Source organism: Sorex araneus, chromosome 4, assembly GCF_027595985.1.
Source record: "Sorex araneus isolate mSorAra2 chromosome 4, mSorAra2.pri, whole genome shotgun sequence".
Lineage (NCBI taxonomy): Eukaryota > Metazoa > Chordata > Mammalia > Eulipotyphla > Soricidae > Sorex > Sorex araneus.
This window is the reverse complement of record NC_073305.1, coordinates 163,248,014-163,272,964: the sequence shown is the minus strand read 5'-3', so window position 1 is coordinate 163,272,964 and position 24,951 is coordinate 163,248,014. Positions and strand designations below refer to the sequence as shown.

General features: G+C 37.5%; 1 protein-coding gene across 1 annotated transcript in view; it reads right to left on the bottom strand.

The window, feature by feature from the left end:
* PEX7 (peroxisomal biogenesis factor 7) overlaps positions 1-24,951 on the bottom strand; it is an 85,320-nt gene that overhangs the window by 30,075 nt on the left and 30,294 nt on the right. Inside the window, exons 7-9 of the mRNA XM_004609010.2 lie at positions 22,711-22,824; positions 21,491-21,546; positions 3,710-3,809 (exon numbers count right to left, since the gene is read on the bottom strand). Of these exons, the coding sequence (XP_004609067.1) occupies positions 3,710-3,809; positions 21,491-21,546; positions 22,711-22,824 (270 nt within the window). The remainder of the gene's footprint in view (positions 1-3,709; positions 3,810-21,490; positions 21,547-22,710; positions 22,825-24,951) is intronic.

The window sequence follows — 24,951 nt, the reverse complement described above, 5'->3', positions numbered from 1 at the left end:
CATCCCCATTGCTCATTGATTGCTGGAGCAGGCACCAGTAACGTCTCCATTCATCCCTGTCACGTGTTAGTGTAGCCCAATGGCATCTGCTCCTCCAGGAACACGAAGAGCACGTTGCTGTTACTTGTTTCTGGCATATGGAATACATCACGGGTCGCTTGCCAGGCTCTGACATATGAGCAGGATATCCTTGGTAGCTTGCCAGGCTCTCCAAGAGGAGCAGAGGCTTTGAGCTTATATAGCTAAGCCGAAGGTGGTTTGTGGGTATGTCTTCCACATACCTAACTTTTGGCCGTTTAATTTCTTGGTAAACTTGGCCCCAAAGCCAAAAAATAAAAAAATAAAAAATAAAAAGAATAGCGAGAAACTATAACATCTAGCTACTGATTTTAGTGCTCAATTAAAAATGTACAAATAAAAAAAATTAAAATGTACAAATGAAAAAATACAGATATTTTCATTTTTAAAAATTGGGGGGAATCACACCAGGCACCATGCAGTACTGAGGGAGTGTGCTCAGTACTCAGTACAAGAACTGTGCTCAGGAATAATGCCTGGTGAGGTTTAGGGGATTATATGTGGTGCTGTGGCTCAATCCCGGGTTGGTTACAAGTAAGGCAAGTGCCCTGCCGGCTGTAATATCCCTCCAGCCCCATGACTTCAAACTCCTAAGAAACCATGTGTTCTCCTTCATTGAGTGTCACAGCCTACAACAAATTTGTTCATATTGTTTTGTGAGATTATTTGATTTCACAGTGGTCTAAATACTTTGAAAGCGGAAACTGATCTCCCATAGTCAGTACATGGTCTCATCTGAAAATGTCTAGTAAAGCAATAAATAAGGAGTGTTCTTTTTTGAATTCCTTCTAATCCCAAGAGCCTGTCTATGAATGAACTCTGTGGAGTTCATAGCTGAACTCTCCATGATGCTGTTGAAACTGCGGCTTACAGGAACTTAAAGATTCCTGTCTTAAACACTCAGTGTCTGCTCTCAGTACAAATGGCATTTGGTTTTTCAGCTCAGAAGAGATGAATGGCAGTCATCAGATAACAAGCAAAATCTATAAGTTCCTGTAATCAAATTTCTTATTATCTAAAGATGCAAAAAGTCACAGAATCTTTGAAAACCAAGTTCTCTTTTTTCTTTTTTTTTCAGTGCTAGGGATTAACAAAGTTTGTTTTAGTAGGGTAGCCACATGTGAATGATTCAGAAAACATTCTGAACGTACATGAGAAGGGAAGAGGCACATGGGCCGCCCCAGGTCAGAGTCTGGGACTAAGAACATACTAACAGGAATAAGAGAGAAGAGAATATTTATGTGGAATCCTTTGTTTCTTATTGCCACACTTCAGTATGTATCTTATGAAATAGAAAAAGTCTGATTATTTAATATTGCTCATCAGAGTGTATTTCTTTAAAAAGGAACTGGTTTATTTGAAGCACATTATCACTGTCACTGTCACTGTCATCCCGTTGCTCATTGATTTGTTCAAGCGGGCACCAGTAACATCTTTCATTCAGAGACTTATTGTTTCTGTTTTTAGCATATCCAATACGCATGGGTAGCTTGCCAGGCTCTGCCGTGCGGGCTCGATACTCTCGGTAGCTTGCCGGGCTCTCCGAGAGGGGTGGAAGAATCAAACTCGGGTCGGTCGCAGGAAAGGCGAATGCTCAACCGCTGTGCTATCACTCCAGCCCAAGCACATTATACTTAAAGATAATTTCATCTCACCTTTAATGATTTATTTCTTCTATTTCAGATGCTATTAGTTTTTTAAACAATTATTCACCTGTACTAATGAGAATATTCTAATATGTAATGAGAATATCTTAACTCAGAATCGTCTTAAATTCCTAAAGTAAATTAATATATTAATATAAATTTAAGTCGTCTACTCCAGATGGAATCCCAGCAACCAAGAGCTCCCACAAGCAAGGCCCAGGTATGTGGGTTCCAGGACTTAAGTCACCAGGCCACAGGGCGGCAGAGGCACCAGGAAGTCTCACCCCAGGTCTCCACCGACTCTTCGGCCTAGCTGTCACACCCACAAGCTTCAACCGGGCACCATCTTGGCACACCAACAGCCTTGGTCCAGAGACTCCCAATTGAATCCCCAAATGGTTTAGTGCCCTACAGAGATGTCTTTGGCATCCAACCATCTACAATCTAGGATCCCAGAACTCTCATGATATTCAAAATGAGCAATGGAAAATAAATTATCTAGCATCTGCTCCTGGCAGGCGAGCTTGAATGGTGATGGGAAAATTCCGGCAAAACATAATGCCCAAAAGCAAAGAGAGAGAGTATCGGGGAAATTGTCTGCCACAGAGGAGGGTGAGGACTGGGATGGGGGTGGGGGGAGACTGGGGACATTGGTGGTGGGAAATGTGCACTGGTGGAGGATGGGTGTTCGATCATTGTATGGTTGAATTTCAAACATGAAAGCTTTGTAACTGTATCTCATGGTGATTCAATAAAATAAAAATATACACATATAAATTTAAGTATTAATATAAAATTATTAATATATTAATTCAGTAATATAAATTTGTATTAATATAAATTAAGTACACAGTAAAGACAAATAGGACTTGTTTTTTGTTTAAAACCATACTTAGTTATACTCTAGAATTTCTTTTCTTTTCTTTCCTTTTTTTTTTTTTTTTTGGCTTTTGGGCCACACCCCACAGTAATTGGGAGTTATCCTGTCTCTAGGCTTCGGGATCACTCCTGGTGGGATTGAAGGACCATAAGAGATTGCCAGGGATCAAACTTGAGTCAGCTATTTGCAAGGCAAGTGTCTAACCCACTGTACAATCTCACTGGCACCAACAAATTCTAGAATTTTCATATATTTTTCTCTATTTCCCAAATTGATATTGTAGTGTTTTCACATTGTACATCCAAGAAAGTGTCATATTAAGTGCGCTTTTACATTCTTTACCCAGTTTTATCATTTCTGAAATCAAACAGCTTATAAATAAAAAGACCAGAGCCAGAGAAAGAGTACAGTGAGTCAGGTGCTTGTTTTGCACTTGACCAATCCAGGTCAATCTCCAGCACCACATATGGGTTTCCAAGCACAGCCAGGAGTGATCCCTGAGTATACTGGGGGGTGTCCAAAAATAAAATATAAAAGGCTATAGACTATTGAAAGCATAAGATTTTGACCCTCAGTTCCACAAAAGGATGAGAAGGAAATAAAATATGGTTTTTTTTATTGAAATAAGATTGAAAAACTAGCTACTCTACTTTTGCTTCCTACCTGAAGCCTCTCTTTTGACACAAGGTATATGAATGAGGGTGACAATCCTGAGAGGAAATGACCAACCTGTTTAGTGTCTTAACTACTAAGAGGGCTGAATGTAAAGGACCCAGTGCTCTTGACCTGGGCAATCCTTTCATTTCCTATTCTATTCCTCTCTTGCCACCCTTTCCACTCGAAAAACTTTCAACATAGTAGGCACAATACTTGGGGGAAAAGTTCTTTCTTCACTTAGGACTCAAGTTTTTACGAAGTTTCTGGTTACTCCTTCTTCCCTACTGTTTCAAATACTTTAATACTCATGTTTATATAGCACAAGAGGTCAGGGTAAATATATTTGCTTTATCCTAAAGAAACAAGTTTGCTCCTAAGAGCAACATAAATAGCTACTTGTGAATGGATGGGTCAAACCATCAGAACATTAGGAGGTCACATCCCTTACCTGAGTAGGACTCTGGAGACTCAGATCCAAGCCACAAGTGAACTCTGTGTGATGCTCCACTGTCTCAAGGAGAGGGTCAGCTCTCGAAAAGTTCCAGAATCTATAAATATAAGCAGAAATAAAATAATGTAAGTACCAACACTACAAAAAATATTTATCATATAAAAAAATAGAACTTTAATATAGCCAAGATTTTAATCAAAATAGGTTTGACCAATTCACAAACACAGAGCTTCAGTGAACTACATGAAATTTTTTTAAAAGGTATTCCATTCAATTATATTAAGAAAACAAAATAGAATTTTTAATCAATTGCCTTCATAAGAGATTTTATATATTTCTATTTGTGTACCTTGTAGGATAGACTTTTAACAAGTTTTAGGTCCTTTGCCTTGCACGCGGCCAACTCAGGTTCGATTCCTCCGTCCCTCTCTGAGAGCCCAGTAAGCTACTGAGAGTATCCCGCCCACACAGCAGAGCCTGGCAAGTTACCCGTGGCGCATTCGATATGCCAAAAACAGTAATAAGTCTCACAGTGGAGATGTGCCCGCTTGAGAAAATCGATGAACAACGGGACGACAGTGCAGTGCAGTGCATATATTGTGCAATAATATTTGAAATGAAAAATACTAAGTTTTTTGCAACAATTTCTAAAGGCATTCATGACTGTAAATTAAAGATATTGAATTACATGAACTCTAACATTTAGTGATTTTTAAATACTACTTCATTTCTCAGTGACTGACATAAAAAGATTTGGTGTTTAATTTACATTTCAACAATAACTCAAGTTCTTTAAAATGAGCCTGTTTTGTTATGAAAATTCCTAATTTTGAAAGTATCTTTTTACTGAAGCATAGCCTTTCTTACAGATTACATCAATGTAATGTGTTTTCCTGGGGCAATTATTAAGTATTCTTTTATCTTTTACTAACTTGAAGTAGTAGTATTTACCATAATATATCTCTGATTTTTGCTGTATAGAGACTAATTAGACCCTATTTTCAAAACACAAAATAGTACTTTATTTCTAAAGCTTATTTGCTCATCACCATTTTTGACTCTAAATGCACCATAAAAATGGCACATTCAGAATCACAGAGTCATACTGCAATTCATTTTCTCTAATGAGCTACAACATGGTACACACTGAAGGTTTAGTTCTCTTTGAAAGGGAGTAAATAGATAGGACCAACAGTCACAGTTTATTTAACCTTGAGGTATTATTTCCCTAATAAATACTGAGTTGGTCTTATTAAGTTTGAAAGGGACTGTTGCTATGGATAATACACTGTATGGGTATCAGAAAGACAATGAATAAATAGCTCATTTATCAGATTACTAAAATCTACAAAACATTTGAGGAGTGGTTTTTGCTTTTGAAATCTTGCCTGTTCCAACAGATGAGGGAACAGGCTGCAGTCCTTCTCAGAAATTATAATCGTGACCTCCACTGTCTTAGCATATTTTTTTCCTTTGGGTATAGAGACAGTGAACTGCACTGAAATCTAATTTTCTAGATCTTGATAATGTTTATATAAGCAAAAGTAAATATGTAATTATATAATTTTGTTCCTTTAACAGAGTTATTCACTGATTTGCATTACTTGAAACAATAATCAAATGGTTATTTTATGTGCCCATTACAGTCCCCCTGAAACACCCAAAATGGTTTTAAATATTTAAATGCTGTAAAATGATTAATGCAAATGAGAACAGACACATTTAAAATTCTATTAAATGATTTCAAAACCATTTTAGAAATCAACTGCTTCAGCATAAAATAAATAAACAAAGTTAAAGGAAAAATATTTAAACTTTGTCATTTACAGGACAAAAAATTGAGCTAAAGGAAAAGAAGGGTAAGAAAGTAAATCTGAAATTGCAGTGAGATTGGTACACAAAAACATATGAAGCTGTATAAGCTTGAGAAGGGAGGACCTCAAAATGCTGAACAGTAGTTACAAGAAAAAGAGAGAAACAAGAGCAACAACCGGGTCCAGAACTAAGAGTATCCACAGCCAAAGTGCTCTTGGCAAGCTCAGAGAGACTCACTCTTGGCAGTTCACAGAGAGGGAGTCTGGTGCTTATGTAATCAAGAACACCCTCCATAGCAGAGCATCCTCCATAGCAGTTCCCTTACTGCTACCCAGGGCCAGTGGCCTCACCCTGAGGGGCCCTTTAGCAGCATTCTTCTGAGGAAAGGCCAGTTTGCTGCAGTCCAGGTATTTAGCTCTCTGATTTTATTAGGACTTTAGGTTTAATTTCAGTAGAACTGATGGGCTAAATACTTTTCATACAGAGCACAGAAAATGGTTTCTTTCAGCAGATTTTTCCTTTCCCCCTACTCCAGTGGCAGGGATCAAATTCAGGGCCTCACCTATGCAAGACCCATGCTCTACTACTGAGCTTCATCCCAGCCCTTAGCAGAAAATCTGAAGGATAAAGGATGCTATAAAGGCGCATTTATGCCCTCCTGACAAATTCCTGAAATGCAGTTTTTATTATTTTGTTGTTTTCAGCCAAATCAGGATAAGACTATACTGAGAATAAGCCAGGCTGGTCTTATGAAAATCAGGATGCCATATCAAGGTCACAGAGAGATAGAAAAACATCTAACTTTTGCTGAAACGTGTAAGAAAGTCACACATGCATTTCAAATGTTATTTTGAATTCACTCTAACATAGTTAAATGAGAAGTAAGGCACCCGGAGTCAAACCCACCAAATGGGGAAAATTATAAAGGATTTCTCTGCATTTTACTACCAAAAAAACTCTCAAGTAAGATTCAAGGTTGAAAAACTAAGGTTACTAATAATTAGTGAAGGGGTGGATTAGTCTAATGAATGAATGATATAGAAGTGCTGTTGGATATGAAAATACAGAAATTATAAAGTATGCATATGGGACAAAAATTATGTCTATTTCTAGCATGAGGACTACTAGGCTTACTGAACATTTTAGAACATTCAAAAAAACTCCTACTGCAGTCTGGGGTGGGGGAGGGTGGTGCCTGAAAAGCCTAGTCAAAACAAAATCAAATTACTACCACTTAAACCTTCACTGAAGCATCAGTGAGAAACTCTCAGGTAACAATCAAGTGAAGGCTGAAACCCAGAGCAGTAAATGAAACAATAAAGGCACATTTGCCCAAGCAGATCTTTTAAATAGGGAATATCTATACTTCTATTTTCTCAACATGAAGGAGATCAAACACCAGGAAACCCCCAAAAAAATACTATTATTATTTCTCATTTTTTAGTATACTAAGAATATCAAATTAAATATAGTAATTATACAAGTCAAACATGTTGAAACCAAAAGCTAAACAATGCCATATAACTGCTAATAGCATTCTCAAACCGCCCCCCTCCCTGCCTCAAGCAGAGCCCCAGCAGCCGAAAACCTCCAGAACCCAGCCGCAGCCATGCTCAAGGCCACTCTCCACACGCTTGGACGAGTCTCACCCATGAAGGAACCAACAGAGGAACCTAGGTATGAGGGACCCATGGCTGAGATCTCCAAGCCTGCTCAGAATGGGACTGGGCCTCCTCCACCCAGATCTCAGTTTTCCAGTAGCCTGGCAGTCTACCCACAACCTCCTCCACCCCCCCTGTGCAATGTAATCTCATCAATAGCCAAGATCCAGAGACTATAAAACAAAGCTCCTAGAAGAGAGCGATACAATTTTTCCTGGAGCGTGCAGCCACATTCACGGCCGCATGACCTCTTTATTTTTATTATTTATGTATGTATGTATGTATTTTCCTGCACAGCAGAGCCTGGCAAGCTACCCATGACATATTTGATATGCCAAAAACAGTATCAACAACATGCTCTTCATGTTCCTGGAGCGAACAGACGCCATTGGGCTACACTAGCATGCAACAGGGACAAACAAAGACGTTACTGGAGCTCGCTCAAGCAAATTGATAAACAATGGGATGATAGTGATACAGTGAATGGCATTCTGAATAAGAGAAAATATGTATTCTTTCCTCTCGAATGGCAACCGCTCTTCAGGTTGATGTGTACACACTTCCAGAATTTTTCTACATATCTCCAAGTGCCAAGAGAAAGGTATTAAGTAGTAAGAGGAGCTGAAGCAGGAAAAATGGATGTTTTTTTTTATCAGATTTTCTCATATTTTCAGTGAAGGGAGTGGCCAAAGTATTCCTCTAAAATAATTTGGACTCAAGGGTCCCATAAGTTATATGTACTGAGGACCTTCACATATCTACCTCACAAATAAAATGGGCTCCATTTTATCTATTTGTGAGAAGGAAGACTACATATATCAAGTGGTCAAATAAGGGATATAGTTTTTAAGTGAATACTTTGGCCCACATCTTCATATTACTTGGTGCCTTTTTGTCTCTTTGCTGATGAAATCACTGACTATTTAAGCTCTCTCATAGGAAGTTAATATATTGGACAGGGCTCCAATGATTAAAAATATTACAGAACTAAAAGACATTTTTCATTAAATTGGGGATGGAGGAAAAATTCATTATAGTACAATGTTTTAGTTGAATCCCTTTCGAGTCTTCTGTCTCCATAGTCCTGATAAAGCAAGTATGCAGCAGCCCTGTGTCATATAAAACACTAAAACTACTTCAAAGACTACACTAAAATTATTTTTTACTGAAATTTAATTTGAAATTTCTTAAAACTTTTGAAATTTACCCAACAGATGAATTCAGTGGAAGGCTTTAGATGATATTCCCTTTTCTTTTCTAATCACAACTTAGAAGTTTCTCAAGATTTCTTTGTCCTAACGAAAAAAGACAAAATATTTTGGCTGCTTTTCAATGATTTCTTTGTCCTAACGAAAAAAGACAAAATATTTTGGCTGCTTTTTCAATGATTTCTTTGCATTTAAATTTTAGTTTTGCTTTTTTAACTTTATTTTTTAATTATTTTTGTTTGGGGGAAGTACTTAGTTTCAGTTCTGGCAGGAGTGAAGGGATCATGTGCAATGCCAGTGAATGAACACAGGTTGGCCACATGCGAGAAAGTGCCTTACCTGATAGACTATCTCTCTAAGCCCAGATTTTTAAATTTTAAGCAAATTACACCATTATAATTCCCTCATATTTGCAGGGCTTAGTTCTTTCTATTAGTCTCTACAGTGGAAAGCAAATAACATGACAACTGCTTCTTTTCTTGCCATTTAAGCACTCATTTGTTCAATAATTTATGGATCCTAACAGTCTGAGGTATAGTCCTAAGAACCAAAAGGAAGAAAACTATAGTCCCAGCCCTCCTACAGTCCCCATTTCTGTAAAACTATCACAAATCTTAATTTTTCTTGGAAAGAACCCCAACAGACAGCAAAGGAGGATCACTGTCAAGACGTAATACTTAGTGGAAATGCAAATGTTCAAGAGTTAGTCTGGTGTGGTGCAAAGAAAGCGGCTTGCCCCTTTCAATCAGACACAGCAGACAGAGACAAGAAAAGGGGACAAGTCGTGAAGGTCATGGAATAATTGGGAATTTCCTCCTGGCTGTTTAAAAAAAAAAAAGTCAAATAATCCCTGACAATACTAAAAGGTTCAAAGCAAACGTTCAGCATTGCTTAAAAAAAAAAAAATGTACGTGAACTTTCTCCTATTTTAAATTACTTTTTTATTTGTTTGTTTTGGGCCACATCTGAAAACAGTCAGGGGTTATCCTGGCTATGCACTCAGTAATTATTCCTGGAAGAGCTGGGGATTGAATCCAGGTTATCCAGAAACTGCCATGTTCACAGACTTTCAAAGTTAAATTTGTTTAAAAATTCTAGACTTGACAACTAATCTCGAAAAGAAAATGATGCCACTGAATGTTCCCAGCTAGATCTGTCTGGGCTGAAAACTCTGGGGCCATCTCAGAATGTGAGCTGGAAGATTTCCCTTTCTGTCCGAAAGACACAGCAGCCCCCAGCCACACTCAACACTCCCCAGCATAGGAATATCCCAGCTACACAACCAAACTTCATCAAAGTGCCAAGTCATCAGATTGTTCCAGCTCCATAGTTCTTGGAGCACACAGCAGCATACTTCATCGTACTGTCAGCCCAGTATCACCACAGCCAATCTGATGGGAAAGCTGTGTAGAAGACCACCAAGCTCAGTACGTAAAAACAATAACACAGAAGATTCATGTAGCATCAATCTGCCCAGTAAATCCTCTAAAAATGACTTTAGTAACACCATTGCAAATATAACTGATCACAAATTGACTTTTCTTGATCTAATTTTTGATAATTCCATTCACTGTTTTGATAATTCCATTCCATAACAAGAAATATGAAGTTAATTTGTGCCTGCTATGGAGGTGGTAGATGAAGAACTGGGAACATTGGTAGAGGGAATGCCACACTGCTGGCGGGGTGTTGGAACACTGAATTCCTGAAACAACTGTCTTATGAACAACTTGGTAAATTAAGTGTTACAATATAAAGACAAAATTTTGACTTAATTCCTATCTATATGAATTAACTATAATATTTCAATTAATACTTTGATTAGATTAGCAGTTTGGAGATTCTACTTAATCACAATAAACAGAAAGCCCAGAAGTCACATAGCAGCAAGCCCAGAGAACTTTGACAAATTACAGAAAACCATTAGCTGATGGAGGGCTTGCTGTGGGAGTAATTATGGCTGTGATCCACAGGGATGCAGGATGACTCTCTTCAGAATACTATATTTCAACTAGCGGATATACAGGGAAAACTCCCCTAGGCTCTGTTTACTGCTTATGATTACAAATGGGAGAACCAAGAAATTATTCTGTTATTAAAAGTTTCAAACAAGTATCTGAGCAGAAAATAAGAATGCTATCTCCTCCTGATAGTGTCCATATCTCTGTGATAAGAATGGTCTACACACACACACACACACACACACACACACATACACACACACACATTCACACACACATATATGAACTATCACTGGCACCAAAATGTGATCATGGAGAGCAACAGAGCATTTCACAAAGTATAGATGACAAGGAGGACAGAAGAAGTTGCATCAGAATCTTAATCTACACCTACATGCTGAACATTAAACTTACAATAGCTACCTGCTGTGCTTTGGTTATTTGTTAGCTCTACTTGCATGAAAAAAACTTCTCTGCAGCTAAGTATTTGCAAATAAATCCAACAGGGATTTGGGTTGTGGAATGCCTGCACAATTTATAATGATCCCCTTTATTTAAATGGCACTCTCCTTAGCATAGGGAGGACAGACACAGTAATGGGGACAAGGGGGAGAAGATACACCAACAAGGATGGAGAGAGGAAAACAATAATTCTGCCCAAACAAGGAAATGTGGAAGGGAACTATCAGACTGCAGAAAGAGGAGAAATGGTTTAACAGACCCTTAAAGGCAACTCCAGGCCCTTCCTTAGACCTACAGTACTCCTGCACTTGGGCTTTGAGGATACTTTATCTTGAGAAATATTTTCCCTCTTCTTTTTGAGCTAACTCAAGATGGTTCCTCTCCACAGGAGTTTGCAGGCAAATGCACATTCATATATACACCTGTCACACAACCTAAACTGACATGGTGTTGAATGGGACTCACGAGGCCTGAGCAATATAGTAGGCAGGGCGCTTGCCTTATACAAGGCCAACCCAGGTTTGATCTAGCACCCTCTATGGTTCCCTGAACACAGCTAGGAGTGATCCCGGAGAAAGAGACAGGAGTAAGCCCTGAGCACCACCAGGTGTGTCCCCAAAAAAAAACAAACAAAAGAAAGATATGGAATTCTGGTGCGTTTTAAGATGGAAACAGATGAATAATTATTCACTTTTATTCTCTTTGTGGTTAAGTCCATCAGGTCAAAGCTCCAAGAAACAGACTTTAAAATATTTAGTGTTGGGGCCAGAGAGATAGGGCAAGTAAGGCTCTGTGCCTTGCACTAGCCAACCTAGGCTCAACCTCAGTGCTCCAGATGGTACCCCAAGCCCCACCAGGAGTGATCTCTGAGCACAAAGTCTCGAGTAACCCCTGAACACCATTGGGTATAGCCCCAAAACAAAAATTTGGTACTGCCACAATAAAGGGGTTTAAAGTTGATCTCGAGAGTCAATTATTTATCCTCAAGTTCTTAGAAGTCAATTATTCTATCCTCTCAAGTAAACTACTAACCACTTACAGATAGTTCTCAGTTTTTCTAAACAAAAAGACATACTAAGTGTACAAATAACCAAGAAAGAAAAACAGCATGGTTTCCTGCTCCAGAGCTATTTTTGTAAAAACTATAAGATCACAGATTAGAATCCACTAACACTACAAGGCTTATAACAGGGAACAGCGGTTCCTTGACATACCTCCAGTCCTTCACCTTAGAGGAATCACTATAATTCTTTCAGTTATTTCTTCTGATTTCAATCTCTATTTCTAAATGATATGCCCCTCGAAATCAGTTATTTCATTCCTAATATTGCCTTCTGACTTTATTATGGAAGATAAAGCAGGCAGCATCTACATATAAAATATAAATATATACAGCAAAATCTACTTTGTTTTATTGAAATAGCACAAAGGAATTAAAAAAATTACAATGTAAATTAACTGACAAGATCCATAAATTTTCTGCTGGAACTAATCAGCACAATTCAAAGTTCAAAGCAGTGACTTATACTGCATTAAGCTAAGGCTTAACATTCCTCATTCCTTTTAGATCTATTTCTTCATGTGCTTGTATTAGGTTATGAATTAGACATGAATCTGGATTGATTCTTAAAGAAAAAATGTTTAGTACTTAAACAATTCTAAAAATGCTCTGCAGTTATAAATCAAGGTACTTAAAATCAAAATGTCTTACATGCTTTTTCTAATTAACGTATGTTGTTTCATTTTATAGGAAATTATTCTCATTTTTCAACTGGCATTTAGCTTGCAAAATTACACTTCACTTGATCAAAAGATCTTTCTAGTATGACAACAATTATGCAAGAAATTTCTGATTTAAATAAGTCAATTGGGAAAACTCTCCGGGGGCAATTTATAAACAAACATATCAACAAGCTTGGGAGTTATTTTTCATATGTGCAGATAAATGTTTTAACTATTAGTTAAATGAAGCTCAAAGAGACTTAGAAAAAAGCATGCTATAACTGATTATAAAAAATACACAAAAATCTTTAAGTTTAGTTAAGTCGAAATAACAATTGTAATGATTCCAAATTTGTTAAATAGAAGTATCTTCAATCAAATCAGTACTGGTTTAAAAATAATTTTTCTCCTTGTGAAATATGTTCTTATCTGACCAGGACTTTTTATATTTTAAATTTAGCTTTATTGAAATTTTACAGTTTTGAACTTGAAGTAAAAAACTCATTAAAATGCATTTTTTCCAAGTTTTTTGGCTTGAGTGATCAAAAGGTACCACCATTTTTCACCTAATCTAAAATCACTCACATTTAGAAATATTTAGTTTGGGGAGTTTTTGTTTGGCCACACCCAGCAGTGCTCAGGGATCATTCCTGGCAGGGCTCAGGGGAACATACATGCTGTTGGGGACTGAACCCAAGTTGACTACGTGCAAGGCAAGCACTTTACTCACTGTACCACTCCAACTCCACTTACTTTGTTTATAATCCATCTCTATGTGCTAGGGACAAAGCAGTGAAACAGTCAATACTATGCCGTAATCAGGCAATATGATTTATTAACATAAAAAGTACTCAGTTGTTAAGTGTCTTTGTAAGAAGTAAGTAAATGCACACGTTTTTATTCTCTAAAAGAAAACCACTGCAAGCAATATGTGGCTAATGATCAAGACTCTGTGACACAATCTGCTCTTGCTATAGTAAGAAAGTCTAACCTTTCCTGTTCTCATGCTTGTCTCTATGAGACAAACCATTACACAGATTTAAACAGCATTAGTAAATAAAATATAAAAGAAAACCAGATATTACACAAACTCTTTCCTACTATATCACTGGCAAAGCTTATAGAACCCCTGCCACAAAGCATAAAATGTGATAGTTATGAAGACATTATCTATGTAAGAGACATAGAACATTAAGCAACTCTGATCATTTGAAGAATTCAACAGTACATCCTGCAAATGTTAACAACCAGTGTATCATTAGTCAAATTAATTTCGGGGGGTGTTGATGAAGAAATGTAGGGAAATTTAGACCGCAATCTTAAAAGAGGAGGTAAAAGAATCACTTGAAGCTGCATATGAGTTCACAGTCAGACACATTTCTCATCTATTTACTTTGACTGACCTTTTTTAAAAGTGGGTAAGGGGGACTAGGTAAAGTTGAAATGAAAGGTTTGTGAGGCAGTGTACATATTCAACTATACTATCTGTTTACTTTGGCTGACCTTTTTTATGGGGAAGGGGAAGAAAGAGAAGTATCTGCTTGTGGAAATCTCTGTGCTAATAAACATAAGGATCAAAAAACACCATCAACCACACCAGAGTTTTAAGACACCTGGCAAATCCCACCTGAGTAAAGGTGACAAAGATAAAAGGTATTTCTGTATCTGCTGCTTTGTGAGATTTTAAGTTGACTACAATCTGATTAAAGACTATTTTCCCCACTGATACAGGTCAATAAGTCTATTTATCTCATTTTATAATTAAACAATGCTCTTTATTAGACAGAATTAAGAATTTTTTGTATCTTGCATTTTCATGGGCAGATAAAGCTTATTTTCTTTTCCTTAAGTGTTTTTATTTTGAAAATTACTGACCCACAGAAAAATTCTAATAATATAAAGCCCATAAATTCTTCATTGAAATTCAGCAACTAAAATGCTGCCATATTTTGCCTTACTTTTTCCCTCTCTACACGTGTATACCTAAAATAGTGTTATGTGTACTTGTTGGTTTTTTTCTTTTTGCTGAATCATTTAAAAATATATCACAAGACTAGAAAGATAGTAGAGGGGTTACAGCACTTGCCTTGCCTGCAGCCAATCTCAGTTCCAAAACCAATGACTTCTATGATCCCCCAGTACCACCGAAAGTTACCACCATGCACAGATCCAGGAGGAGCCCCTGAGCACTACCAGTTACGACCCAAACCCCCAACCCCAGAAAAAAAAACGCAAAGAATCAAAACGGTAGTTCTTTCCTGTAATTGCTTTCAGTCATTTTGATTAGAAATACAAGAGGAGGGGCTGGAGTGATAGCACAGCGGGTAGGGCGTCTGCCTTGCACTCGGCCAACCCTGGTTCGAATCCCAGCATCCCACATGGTCCCCTGCGCACTGCCAGGAGTCATTCCTGAGTGCAGAGTCAGGACTAACCCCTGTGCATCGCCAGGTGTGACCCAAAAAGCAAAAAAAAAAAAAATACAAGAGGATATATTTATAATAAGGTGACACAAAGCTTGGGGAACACATATAAATGAAAAAGAGATAGAAACTATAATTTAGTGAGTGCTTGATATCAGTCAGGCACTATGTGAACTGCCTTGCGTTGTTGATATTTAAGGCTTACATTGTTGATATTAAAATCTCAGAACATTTTTTGGTCAAAGAAACAAGTCTATGAACTGTATGGATAAGCATATTAAATTGTACACACAAAAGTAGAATAACAACAGCTGGAAATGTAAAAAGTCTAAAGAGTTTCTTTGAGCAAAGTTTCAATAACTTGTGTAAGTATCAGTAATGGTAAAAGAAGGTTGGAATTTTGTTAAGGAAGATTTAAGACTGTGTATTTAAATTATATCCAAATAAAGAAGTCTAAAAATTTTTTGTTAGGGACATTTGAAATTTCATCCATCAGTAACTTTCCTTAACTTATTATATCTTTGTGAGCACTTTTCAATAAAATGTATATATGTATATGTATCTATACTTATGTAGGTATTGACTCATATGACTATATGTTCATAGGTAAACATGTGTATATTATAATTCTAAAGATTTCTTTTGATTTTTTTCTTTCTTATGGTGCTATGGAATCAAATCCAAGGTCGAATACCTGCGAAGGATGCACTTTATAACTGACCTACATTCATGGTTCCTATGAAAGTTCTGTTTTAAAAAAAATTTTTTTTGCTAGACCTGCTAGTTCTTGAGGCTCTGGATCTGTTCCCAGCAGTGCTGGCAGACCATAAAGTACCTAGGTATCCTGCATGGAAAGCCTGTGATCCAACCTGCTGAGCTATCTCTCAACCCTGAAATATCTTTTGGGGGACAGTATTCTTCACTCTACAGTCAGGAATCATTGCTGGCAAGGTTCAGGGTACCATATGAGATTCAAGGGATGAAACTCAGACTGGCTGCATGCAAGGCAAGCACCCTATATACTGTATTCTCTCTCTGGCCCCACCTCTGAAAAACTGTTTTAAACTCATAATTATTAATTAAAGTTATGGGGGAATATTTTCACCATTGAACTCATGCTTCAAATGCAAGAATAAATCAAGTTCCCCCACCTGCCATTAATAACTGGCTTGAGAGCTGGTTGTTAAACATCAGCAGAACACAAGTCAGTATTCACTGTTTTATGTTAAATAATAAATTAATATATAAAAAATGAGGAAATACTAACATTTGCAACAACAGGTATAGGCAGGCCTTGAAGACATTATTTATAATAAATAACATATGATTTCACTTGTCTAGAATGTAACTGGAATCTAAAACAAAACTCTTTTTAAAAAGAAAGAGATCCAGGAGCAATAGTACAGCAGGTAGGAATCTTTCCTTGTACATGGTCACCCTGAGCTCTATTCCTGGCACCCTATATCTATCTATCTATATACATATATGTATGTATGCTATGTATATATGTATATAGCATACATACATATGGGGCTGGAGCCATAGCACAGCAGTAGGGCATTCGCCTTTCACACGGCCAACCCGTGTTCAATTCCTCTGCCCCTCTCGGAGAGCCCGGCAAGCTACTGAGAGTATCGCACCTGCACAGCAGAGCCTGGCAAGCTACCCGTGTTGTATTGAATATGCCAAAAACAGTAACAATAAGTCTCACAATGAGAGACGTTACTGGTGCCCACTCAAACATATTGATGAGCAACGGGATGACAGTGACAGTGACATACACATATGTATGTGTGTATATCTATATGTATGTACATATATATGTATGTGTGTGCATATATATATATATATATATATATATATATATATATATATATATATATATATACCCTGTGCCCCACCAGCCCACCAGGAGTGATCCTGGAGCTCAGAGCCAGAAGTAAGCCCTGAACACAGCTGAGTGTGGCCTCCCCCCCAAAAAATGGAAAAAGAGTATCATTAAATTGAGAAGTGTTAAAGTATTTAAAGCTAACCCAATCATTTTAGTTTTATCAATTTTTAAGTTACAGTTTTAAATATCTGAGAAATATCTGAAAGCTTATGGGGAAAAAATGCTGTTCTTACTCATGAAAAAATATAGCAAGTTTTACTTTTCTTTGGCTGAAATACATCCCAGATTTGCTGATTACTGGCTGTGTAATTATTTAATTGGCATGAAACCAAAAACCAACACTCAGAATTCAAATCATGTTCATGATTGGTCAGCAAATAGTATTTGGCAGAAAAGGAAATTAGAGAAAGTCAGGAAAAATATAAAATGCTAAAGTCCATGGTGATAACATTTATTTAATAATGTAAATAATTCACTATGAAAAATTTTAGATGTACTACAATTTTGAGGGGCTGGAGCGATAGCACAGCGGGTAGGGTGTTTGCCTCACACGAGGCTGACACAGGTTCGATTCTTCCGCCCCTCTCGGAAAGCCTGTATCTCGCCCTCATGGCAGAACCTGGCAAGCTACCTGTGGCATATTCGATATGTCAAAAACAGTAACAACAAGTCTCACAATGGAGATGTTACTGGTGCCCGCTCAAGCAAATTGATGAGCAATGGGATGACAGTGACACTGTCAGTTACAATTTTGAGTGGTTTTTAGAAACATGAAGTTACCAGTTAAAGGATATTCTGATATTTTTTTATAAAGTCTACAGCTTTTACTTAGCCTAGAAACCACATTAAATCATTTTGAAGACTAGTTTCATATTGTTTTTTAATTATTCATTCAGTGAAACACAAATAAGCTATATAATTAAAAGACATGTTTTTCCTAGTAGAGTATATTAAGGTAAAACAAGAGTATAAGACATTTTATACTAAAGCATCATATTAGTTTTAATATAGTTCCTACCATATAAAATTTTTTTAAGTAAAAAGCTTAACAAATGTAACAAAAATTTTAATGGGCAATTTAATCAAAACTTGCATTTGGAAAACTTGTTACAAAAACTAGCAATCTAGCCTAAACTTGGCAAGCATAATTATGAGTAAAAATTAAACAGGCTACTGTTAGTCTTATGTCTTGCAATCTTTCATTGTCAAAATGATTTGTTTTAGACACTAAAAAAAGTCATCAATTCAACAAGATTTAAAATTCTTTAGAGGATAATTTTAACTCATATCACATGGGGTAAAAATCCAACCCAAGTGAACCTTTTTCTGACCTTTCCATTGAGCAGTCACTACACACAATTAATTAGAAGCAAAATTCATGGTAGGCATTAGTACAATTATAACTGTATTCTGACATATTTTGAGAATCTCAGTTAAAAAAAATTCAAAAATCATTTTTAAATGATTTTGCTTTCTTCCTCTATTTTTCTTACCATAAGAAAGTCTTTATCAAAGTATATACTGAAATACAGTTACTAGTTTCCAATGACAACTAGTGTGGAGTTTCATATTAATTGAGTTAACTTCAAAATTATATTCCTGAAAAAACAACTATTTATATATGAGTGTGAAACCCCACCGGGGGAAATGTTTCACATTTTTCAGAAAAAAAAAAAAGGTAAATGCATGTTTCAGGCTTAACTAGGAATAACCTCCATGATCTGAAATAAAAACTGTGTATGAATATGCAAGACTTGCAGGGTGAAAGAATAGAGGCGATTAAAACACACACACACACACACAAACACACAAACACACACCAGCAACCGATACTTAGTATGGTAAATAGATATTCAGCTGCCCCTTGAACAACACTGGTTTGAAGGGGACATTGGACATATACACAGATTTTTATTCAATAAATACCAGTTGGGCAAGATGGCGCCCATGCCACCCTAACCCCTTGTGCTCTCCGGAACCCGGTTCACCATCTCACCTTAGACAACGCGTGGCTCAGTATGCCAGGCATGAAACTCTATGCGTGATTCCTGCTGGACACCGCTGGCTGTTTTGCAAGATCTGGACAGAATGCCTGAGTCTGGAGGCAAGGTGGCACCTACGCTGCCCGAACCCGGCTCACCATCTCGCCTAGACCACAAGCAGCTCAGCATGCTAGGTAGAGAGCTCTACGCGTGATCCCTGATGGAACTCTATGTGTGATTCCTGATGGACATCGCCGGCTGTTTTGCAAGATTCAGACAAAATGGCATCAGCAGGGCACAGAGAAACAGCAGCGGCAGTCGCACACCGTCGCCTGCCCCAGTCAGGCTGAGTGGCAGCGCCTTCAGACATAGAGCCATGGCGGCAGTGCGCGAAGTGGCTCATCCACTGTGGGGTGCTGTCAGCCAACTACCCGGTGACCTGGGACTAGGCGCAGGTCTTCGATCTGGCATAGCCTCTCCGCAATAGGGTCCTTCTCTGCCAGCTGCTCAACAACCTTTGGGTGCACTCCATCAACCTCAAGGATCAACCTGAAGCTGCAGATGTCCCAGGTGCTACCCAGAGACGCAGGCAGGTGCGTGTTTGTCAGTGTGCAGATCATTACAACATGCCAGTTGACCAAAAGCTTACATTCGGTAGACTGGGAACACCTGTAAAGGTGATCAGAGGCCGCCCCAAAAGCCTCCATCCTTCTCGGAGAGCCCAACAAGCTACCGAGAGTATACTGCCCGCATGGCAGAGCCTAGCAAGGTACCCTTAGCATACTTGATATGCCAAAAACAGTAACAACGACAGTCCTCATTCCCTTGACCCTGAAAGAGCCCCTAATACACCTTCGGGCTACACTAGCAAATGACAAGGAAGAATGGAGATGTTACTGGTACCCGCTCAAACAAATCAATCAACAACTGGATGACAGTGATACAGAAATACCAGTTGGTTCTCCATATCAGTGGGTTCAACATTCACAAATTCAACTATTTGCAATGTCAGTTGGTTGAGCTCATATATCAGACTGTGAATTTGGAGAGCAAACTCAAAAGAACTAAAAAGCAAAGATTTCAGGCACTCTGAAACCTGTCTCTAGATACCCAGGGCTAAGTTTAACTTAACTATAGCTTAAGTTTTGAAGGAGTCAAAAGGTATACAAGGATTTTTCTTTTTTTTTTTTCCCCCTCATTTTTAGGTCACACCTGGCTGCTCTCAGAACTTACTACTGTGTCTGTACTCGGGGATCACTCCTGGTGGTATTCAGGGAACCATACGTGTTGCCAGATACTAACCCTGGGTCAGCTGCACGCAAAGTAAATGCCTCAAATGCTGCACTATCACTCTGGTCCCACACAGGGTCAAGTGAAGTTGAATATAATGCATCCACATAATGGAGCATTATAAAAGCATTATGAAGAAAGAAAGGTCTCTATGAATCAATAGAGAGTGATTTTTAGCATATATTTTAAATCACAAGAGCAAAAGTAAAAGAAGTATTTAAAATACTTCATATTTTGTGAAAGAAATAAGAAAGTATACATGATTACTATTATCTGAACAAGCCTAGCTATCTATAGGCTGTGTGCAGTATATAGAGAATGGGTTGGAAAAAACAGAGCAAACAGAAGGGGAAATTCCTTCCTGAATTTTCTCTTTATGCACAATCTTAGCTTTTGAATAAACTGTGCTATGTTTCACTTGCTCAAAAAAAATAGACAAATCTATTCTGGGAAGAAAATCCTAAAACTGAACACAAACAGAAACAAATGATCAAAGAACATTTTAAATGAATAATTTAACCACACAACAGCACTGATGGAGGAAAGCAGAACTAACTTGTGTCACTTTTAAACACATGAAGCATGTATTTATGTATTTGCTCTAGACCAAAACCAAAATAAAACCTTGAAACAACTTCTTTTTCATAGGGCTCTAAAATTCTGGAACTACATTCTAATCATAGTCTAGGAATACATAAGTAAATGTGTTGTAGATAATGGAACTCTCAGGAATTAAAATTTGGGAGAGGCGGGAAAAGCAGAGTGACCTTGGTCTGGGAGATAGCTGAAGTGGTAGAGCACAAGCTAGCATGAGTTGGACCCCTGCCACCACACTGTCCTTGGTATAGCTGGATAGAGCCCTGGTCAAATACACACACACACACACACACACACACACACACACACACACACTCACTCACTCTCTCTCTCTCTCTCTCTCTCTTTCTCTCTCTCTCTCTCCCTCACACATATAACATGCATCATTCTGATTTTTTTCCCAACTATCTTAACTTGAAGATTCATATAATTAGATGAGAAGAATAAAATTTTAAAAGATACTAGCAATGCATTCATTCTCTCTATGCAGGAAGGCAATAAAACAGAAACAGGTATTAAGAAAAATAAGGGAGGGAAGGACGTCAATCAAATCGGTCAAGCTAATCTTTTAAAGTCAAGAATTTACTCATATACAGTTGGAATAGAAAAGCAGGAAAATACAATATCAATCGGAATGGCAAATACTCATATGTATCCAGCTTAGACTATGTTCAAAGTAGCACAATAAAAACATTATATTTTATAAAATTTGCAAAAATAGAAATGTCACTTTGCGTTGCAAAATGAAATTTATCAAAAATAACTGTACCTTACAGTAAAATCATAGGAACAAGAGGCCAGGACAGAAGCATGAAATGGCGAAAACTACAAAAGACAAAAATTAAGGTTAACACACTACTTCATATTGAAATCTCAATAAATAATGTAATAAAACTTACTCAAAAGTCAATGAAAATTGGGGCTGGAGCAACAGCATAGTGGGTAGGGCATTTGCCTTGCACGAGGCCGACCCAGGTTCGATTCCCAGCATCTCATATGGTCCCCCGAACACTGCCAGGGGTAATTCCTGAGTGTAGAGCCAGGAGTAACCCCTGAGCATTGCCGGGTGTGACCCAAAAAGAAAAAAAAAAAGTCAATGAAAATTATTTTTTTCTAAGTCTTATATGCTTTTATTCATGCTAAGTTATCTTTTGGCCTATTGTTATCTATAGGAAAAACATTTATTTCTGCATTCTCCAAGAATGTCATCTCCCAAGTTTTTAGAGGTTATTCAGAATAAAATATTCTCAGATCAGGAGGCTAATACAAACAAAGTGTCTGCTTTGCATGTGGCCAACACCAGTTCAATTCCCAGCATTCTATCCTTGAAACACTCTGGGAGTGACTCTCAAGGGCCAGACATAGGCCCTGGCAATGCTGGGTGTGGCCCTTTAGAGCCCCTCCCCCATGTAAATAAAATATTCTCAAAATATTGATATTCTGGAAAAATTAAACATTATTTTATACTTTTCATAACTTTCATAACTCCTACAAACATGAGGGGTTTAAGAATGTAATAGTATAAATATATAACTATATACTTTACATTATGAATACATATAATTGTTATAAGCACAATTAGAAACATTTACTTTTTGGGTCACACCCGGTGATGATCAGGGATGACTCCTGGCTCTGCACTCAGGATTTACTCCTAGAGGTGCTCAGGGACCACATGGGATGCTGGGAATCGAACCCGGTTGGCCACATGCAAGGCAAACGCCCTACCCGATGTGCTATTGCTCCAGCCCTCACAATTAGAAACATTTAAATGACAAATAAAACATTTTAAAAATATTTTCCTATTATCTATATACCATAGTAAAGATACAAAACAACAGATTTAAAATCCAATACATGTCAGATAAATAATATGCATGCTTTAATAGGCTGACCTTTGCAACTATCTTTCTTCAGTGTTTTCCTTCCCAGTACTTACCAATTAATTATATACATATATATTAATCATAAGAAAAGATGAAAACTTACTTTCACTCTCCTAATAGCATAGGTATGACCAAGAAGTTCAAACACTGGTTGTCGTATATTCCGCAAGTCCCAGCCTCTCAAACTACAGTCAACTGCCCCTGTTACCAGCAAATTCTGAAAACAATTCAGAGAGAATTAAACTGTGGCATCATAGCAACTGAGTGGCATTAACATCTAACTAGCAAAAGCAAAATCTATTTCCTTGTAATTCTTTACCACAAATGCAAATGTCATTCTTGACCAGTTACATAACAAGAGTCAAACTATACATCAAAAGTATGAGCTGTGAGAAAAGGTATGCAATGTATTTAATGGAACTCCACATACAACAGAAAAAGCATAGAACCAAATTCTCTAACCCCGTTAGCAGTATTACTATATACAAATAGGATTAAAAAGTCTGACAAGTGAGATCACTTTTCTTCTCTTCAGGGTATGCTGAGGTATTAAAAGGCAAGAGGCCTATTAATTCAGAAATAATTGAAAGAGCAAAGAGTATCTGGGGCCAGGGCAATAGTGCAGGGGTCAAGGAACATGCCTTGCATATAGTTGATCCTAGTTTTTTTCTTGCACCACATGGTCTGTCACTGGATGTCACCCTGAAGGCCCGAGTGCCACATGCATGTCCCAGGTGATCCCTGGCACCACAGGGCCCAGCAGCACTGCACTTGAAGACTCTCGCATTGAACACCCAGCCCAGCTCAAGGTAAGAGCGTCACTGGGAGTGGTGCTGATGTCCCCTGAACACAGCTTAGGAGTTTCTCTGGAAAACCCTTCTGTTGTTCTTCTAAATCTACATTAATCTTTCAATCATTGGCCTCATATATCTAATCACATCTAATAAACTCTGAAAAGAGTGGTAATAGACATTTTCCTATCTAGTCAGGTTATATCAATTTTTCTCTCTAGAACAGAAGGAGAGTTTTGGGCTGGAAAGGTTAAACGCTGTGCGCAGACTCAGACTCAACTGCATCAATCAGAGCTGTAATTCATTATCTGTGGCATCAGGCTTTTGTATAAACTCATTTAAGAAAAGTTTAAATCTTTTTTTAAAAATTCAGAATCACTCTCAGGTGTGCCAGCAGCATCTTCTTTAGAATTCTCAGAAGTATCCCTGAGTCTACAACCTTATTTTCCTATATGGAAAATTCTTTTACTAAGAGAATAATTTTAAATGCTTTTATAAGCACTGAAATTTTTACTTAGATCAAGTGCTTTGTTGAATAGATATTATATTTTGTTTTTCTCTATTTTTTTTAATTTGAAGAACTCTACCAATATAATTTTCTTAATTTGGAGGTGGAAAGATATAACATAAGGGCTTGATTTTCATGTTGCATACCCCACTTTGATCCCCGGTGCCACCTACATGATACCACTGATAACTGCCAGGAGTGCTCTGAACAGTCAGGGGTTAAGCCCTGAGCACCACTGAGTGTGATCCAAACTGAAAACAAACTAAAAGCACTCTTAATTTTCATGAACTATTTCAAAACTAGAAAAATATAAGGCACGTTGTCATAGTCAACAAACCTCTCTGAGTATATAAATTAACATTAAAAAGTCTATCAAAACATACTTAATCAGTGGGCTGGAGAGATAGTACAGTGAGTAGGGCATTTCCCTTGATGTAACGTACCGGGGTTCACTCCCAGCATTCCAGCTGGTCCCCCAGGACATGTCAGGAGTAATTCCCGAGTGCAAAGATATAAGGAAGACCTGAGCACTGCTGAGTATGACCCAAAACCAAAAATAAAGTAAAATATTTAATCAACTTCTGTTTTAATTCATATGATCATAAAGTTAATCAAACTTTGCAAAAAGTTACTGATAGAAATAGCTATCTTACAAATACATGAAGCTTAGTTAGGCTTATAAGAGAAGAGAAAATAGAATAATATAAACACTAATGGACTGTTAAAATGAAAAAAAAATTCAGAAAGAGCTCAGGAGTCTGACAAGCAAAGTGAAGCAAAAAAAAAATATGATACAAATTGGTAAAGAAATATAAGGGGTGGGGACCCAAACTACATAATCTGTAAAGCAGTTTCCCAAACAAACAAATAAGTCTGCACTGTTGAACTTTGAGAATTTCTGTTCCTTATTCTGCCTGTTTTATGTGCACTTAAATCCAATTAATGCTAATGCAGGTCACTCACAGTCATCAATTAGAAAGGAGAGGGACTGAATTTAACTTAATGGTCCATAAACACTATCAAAGTCCACATAAACAAAGATAAA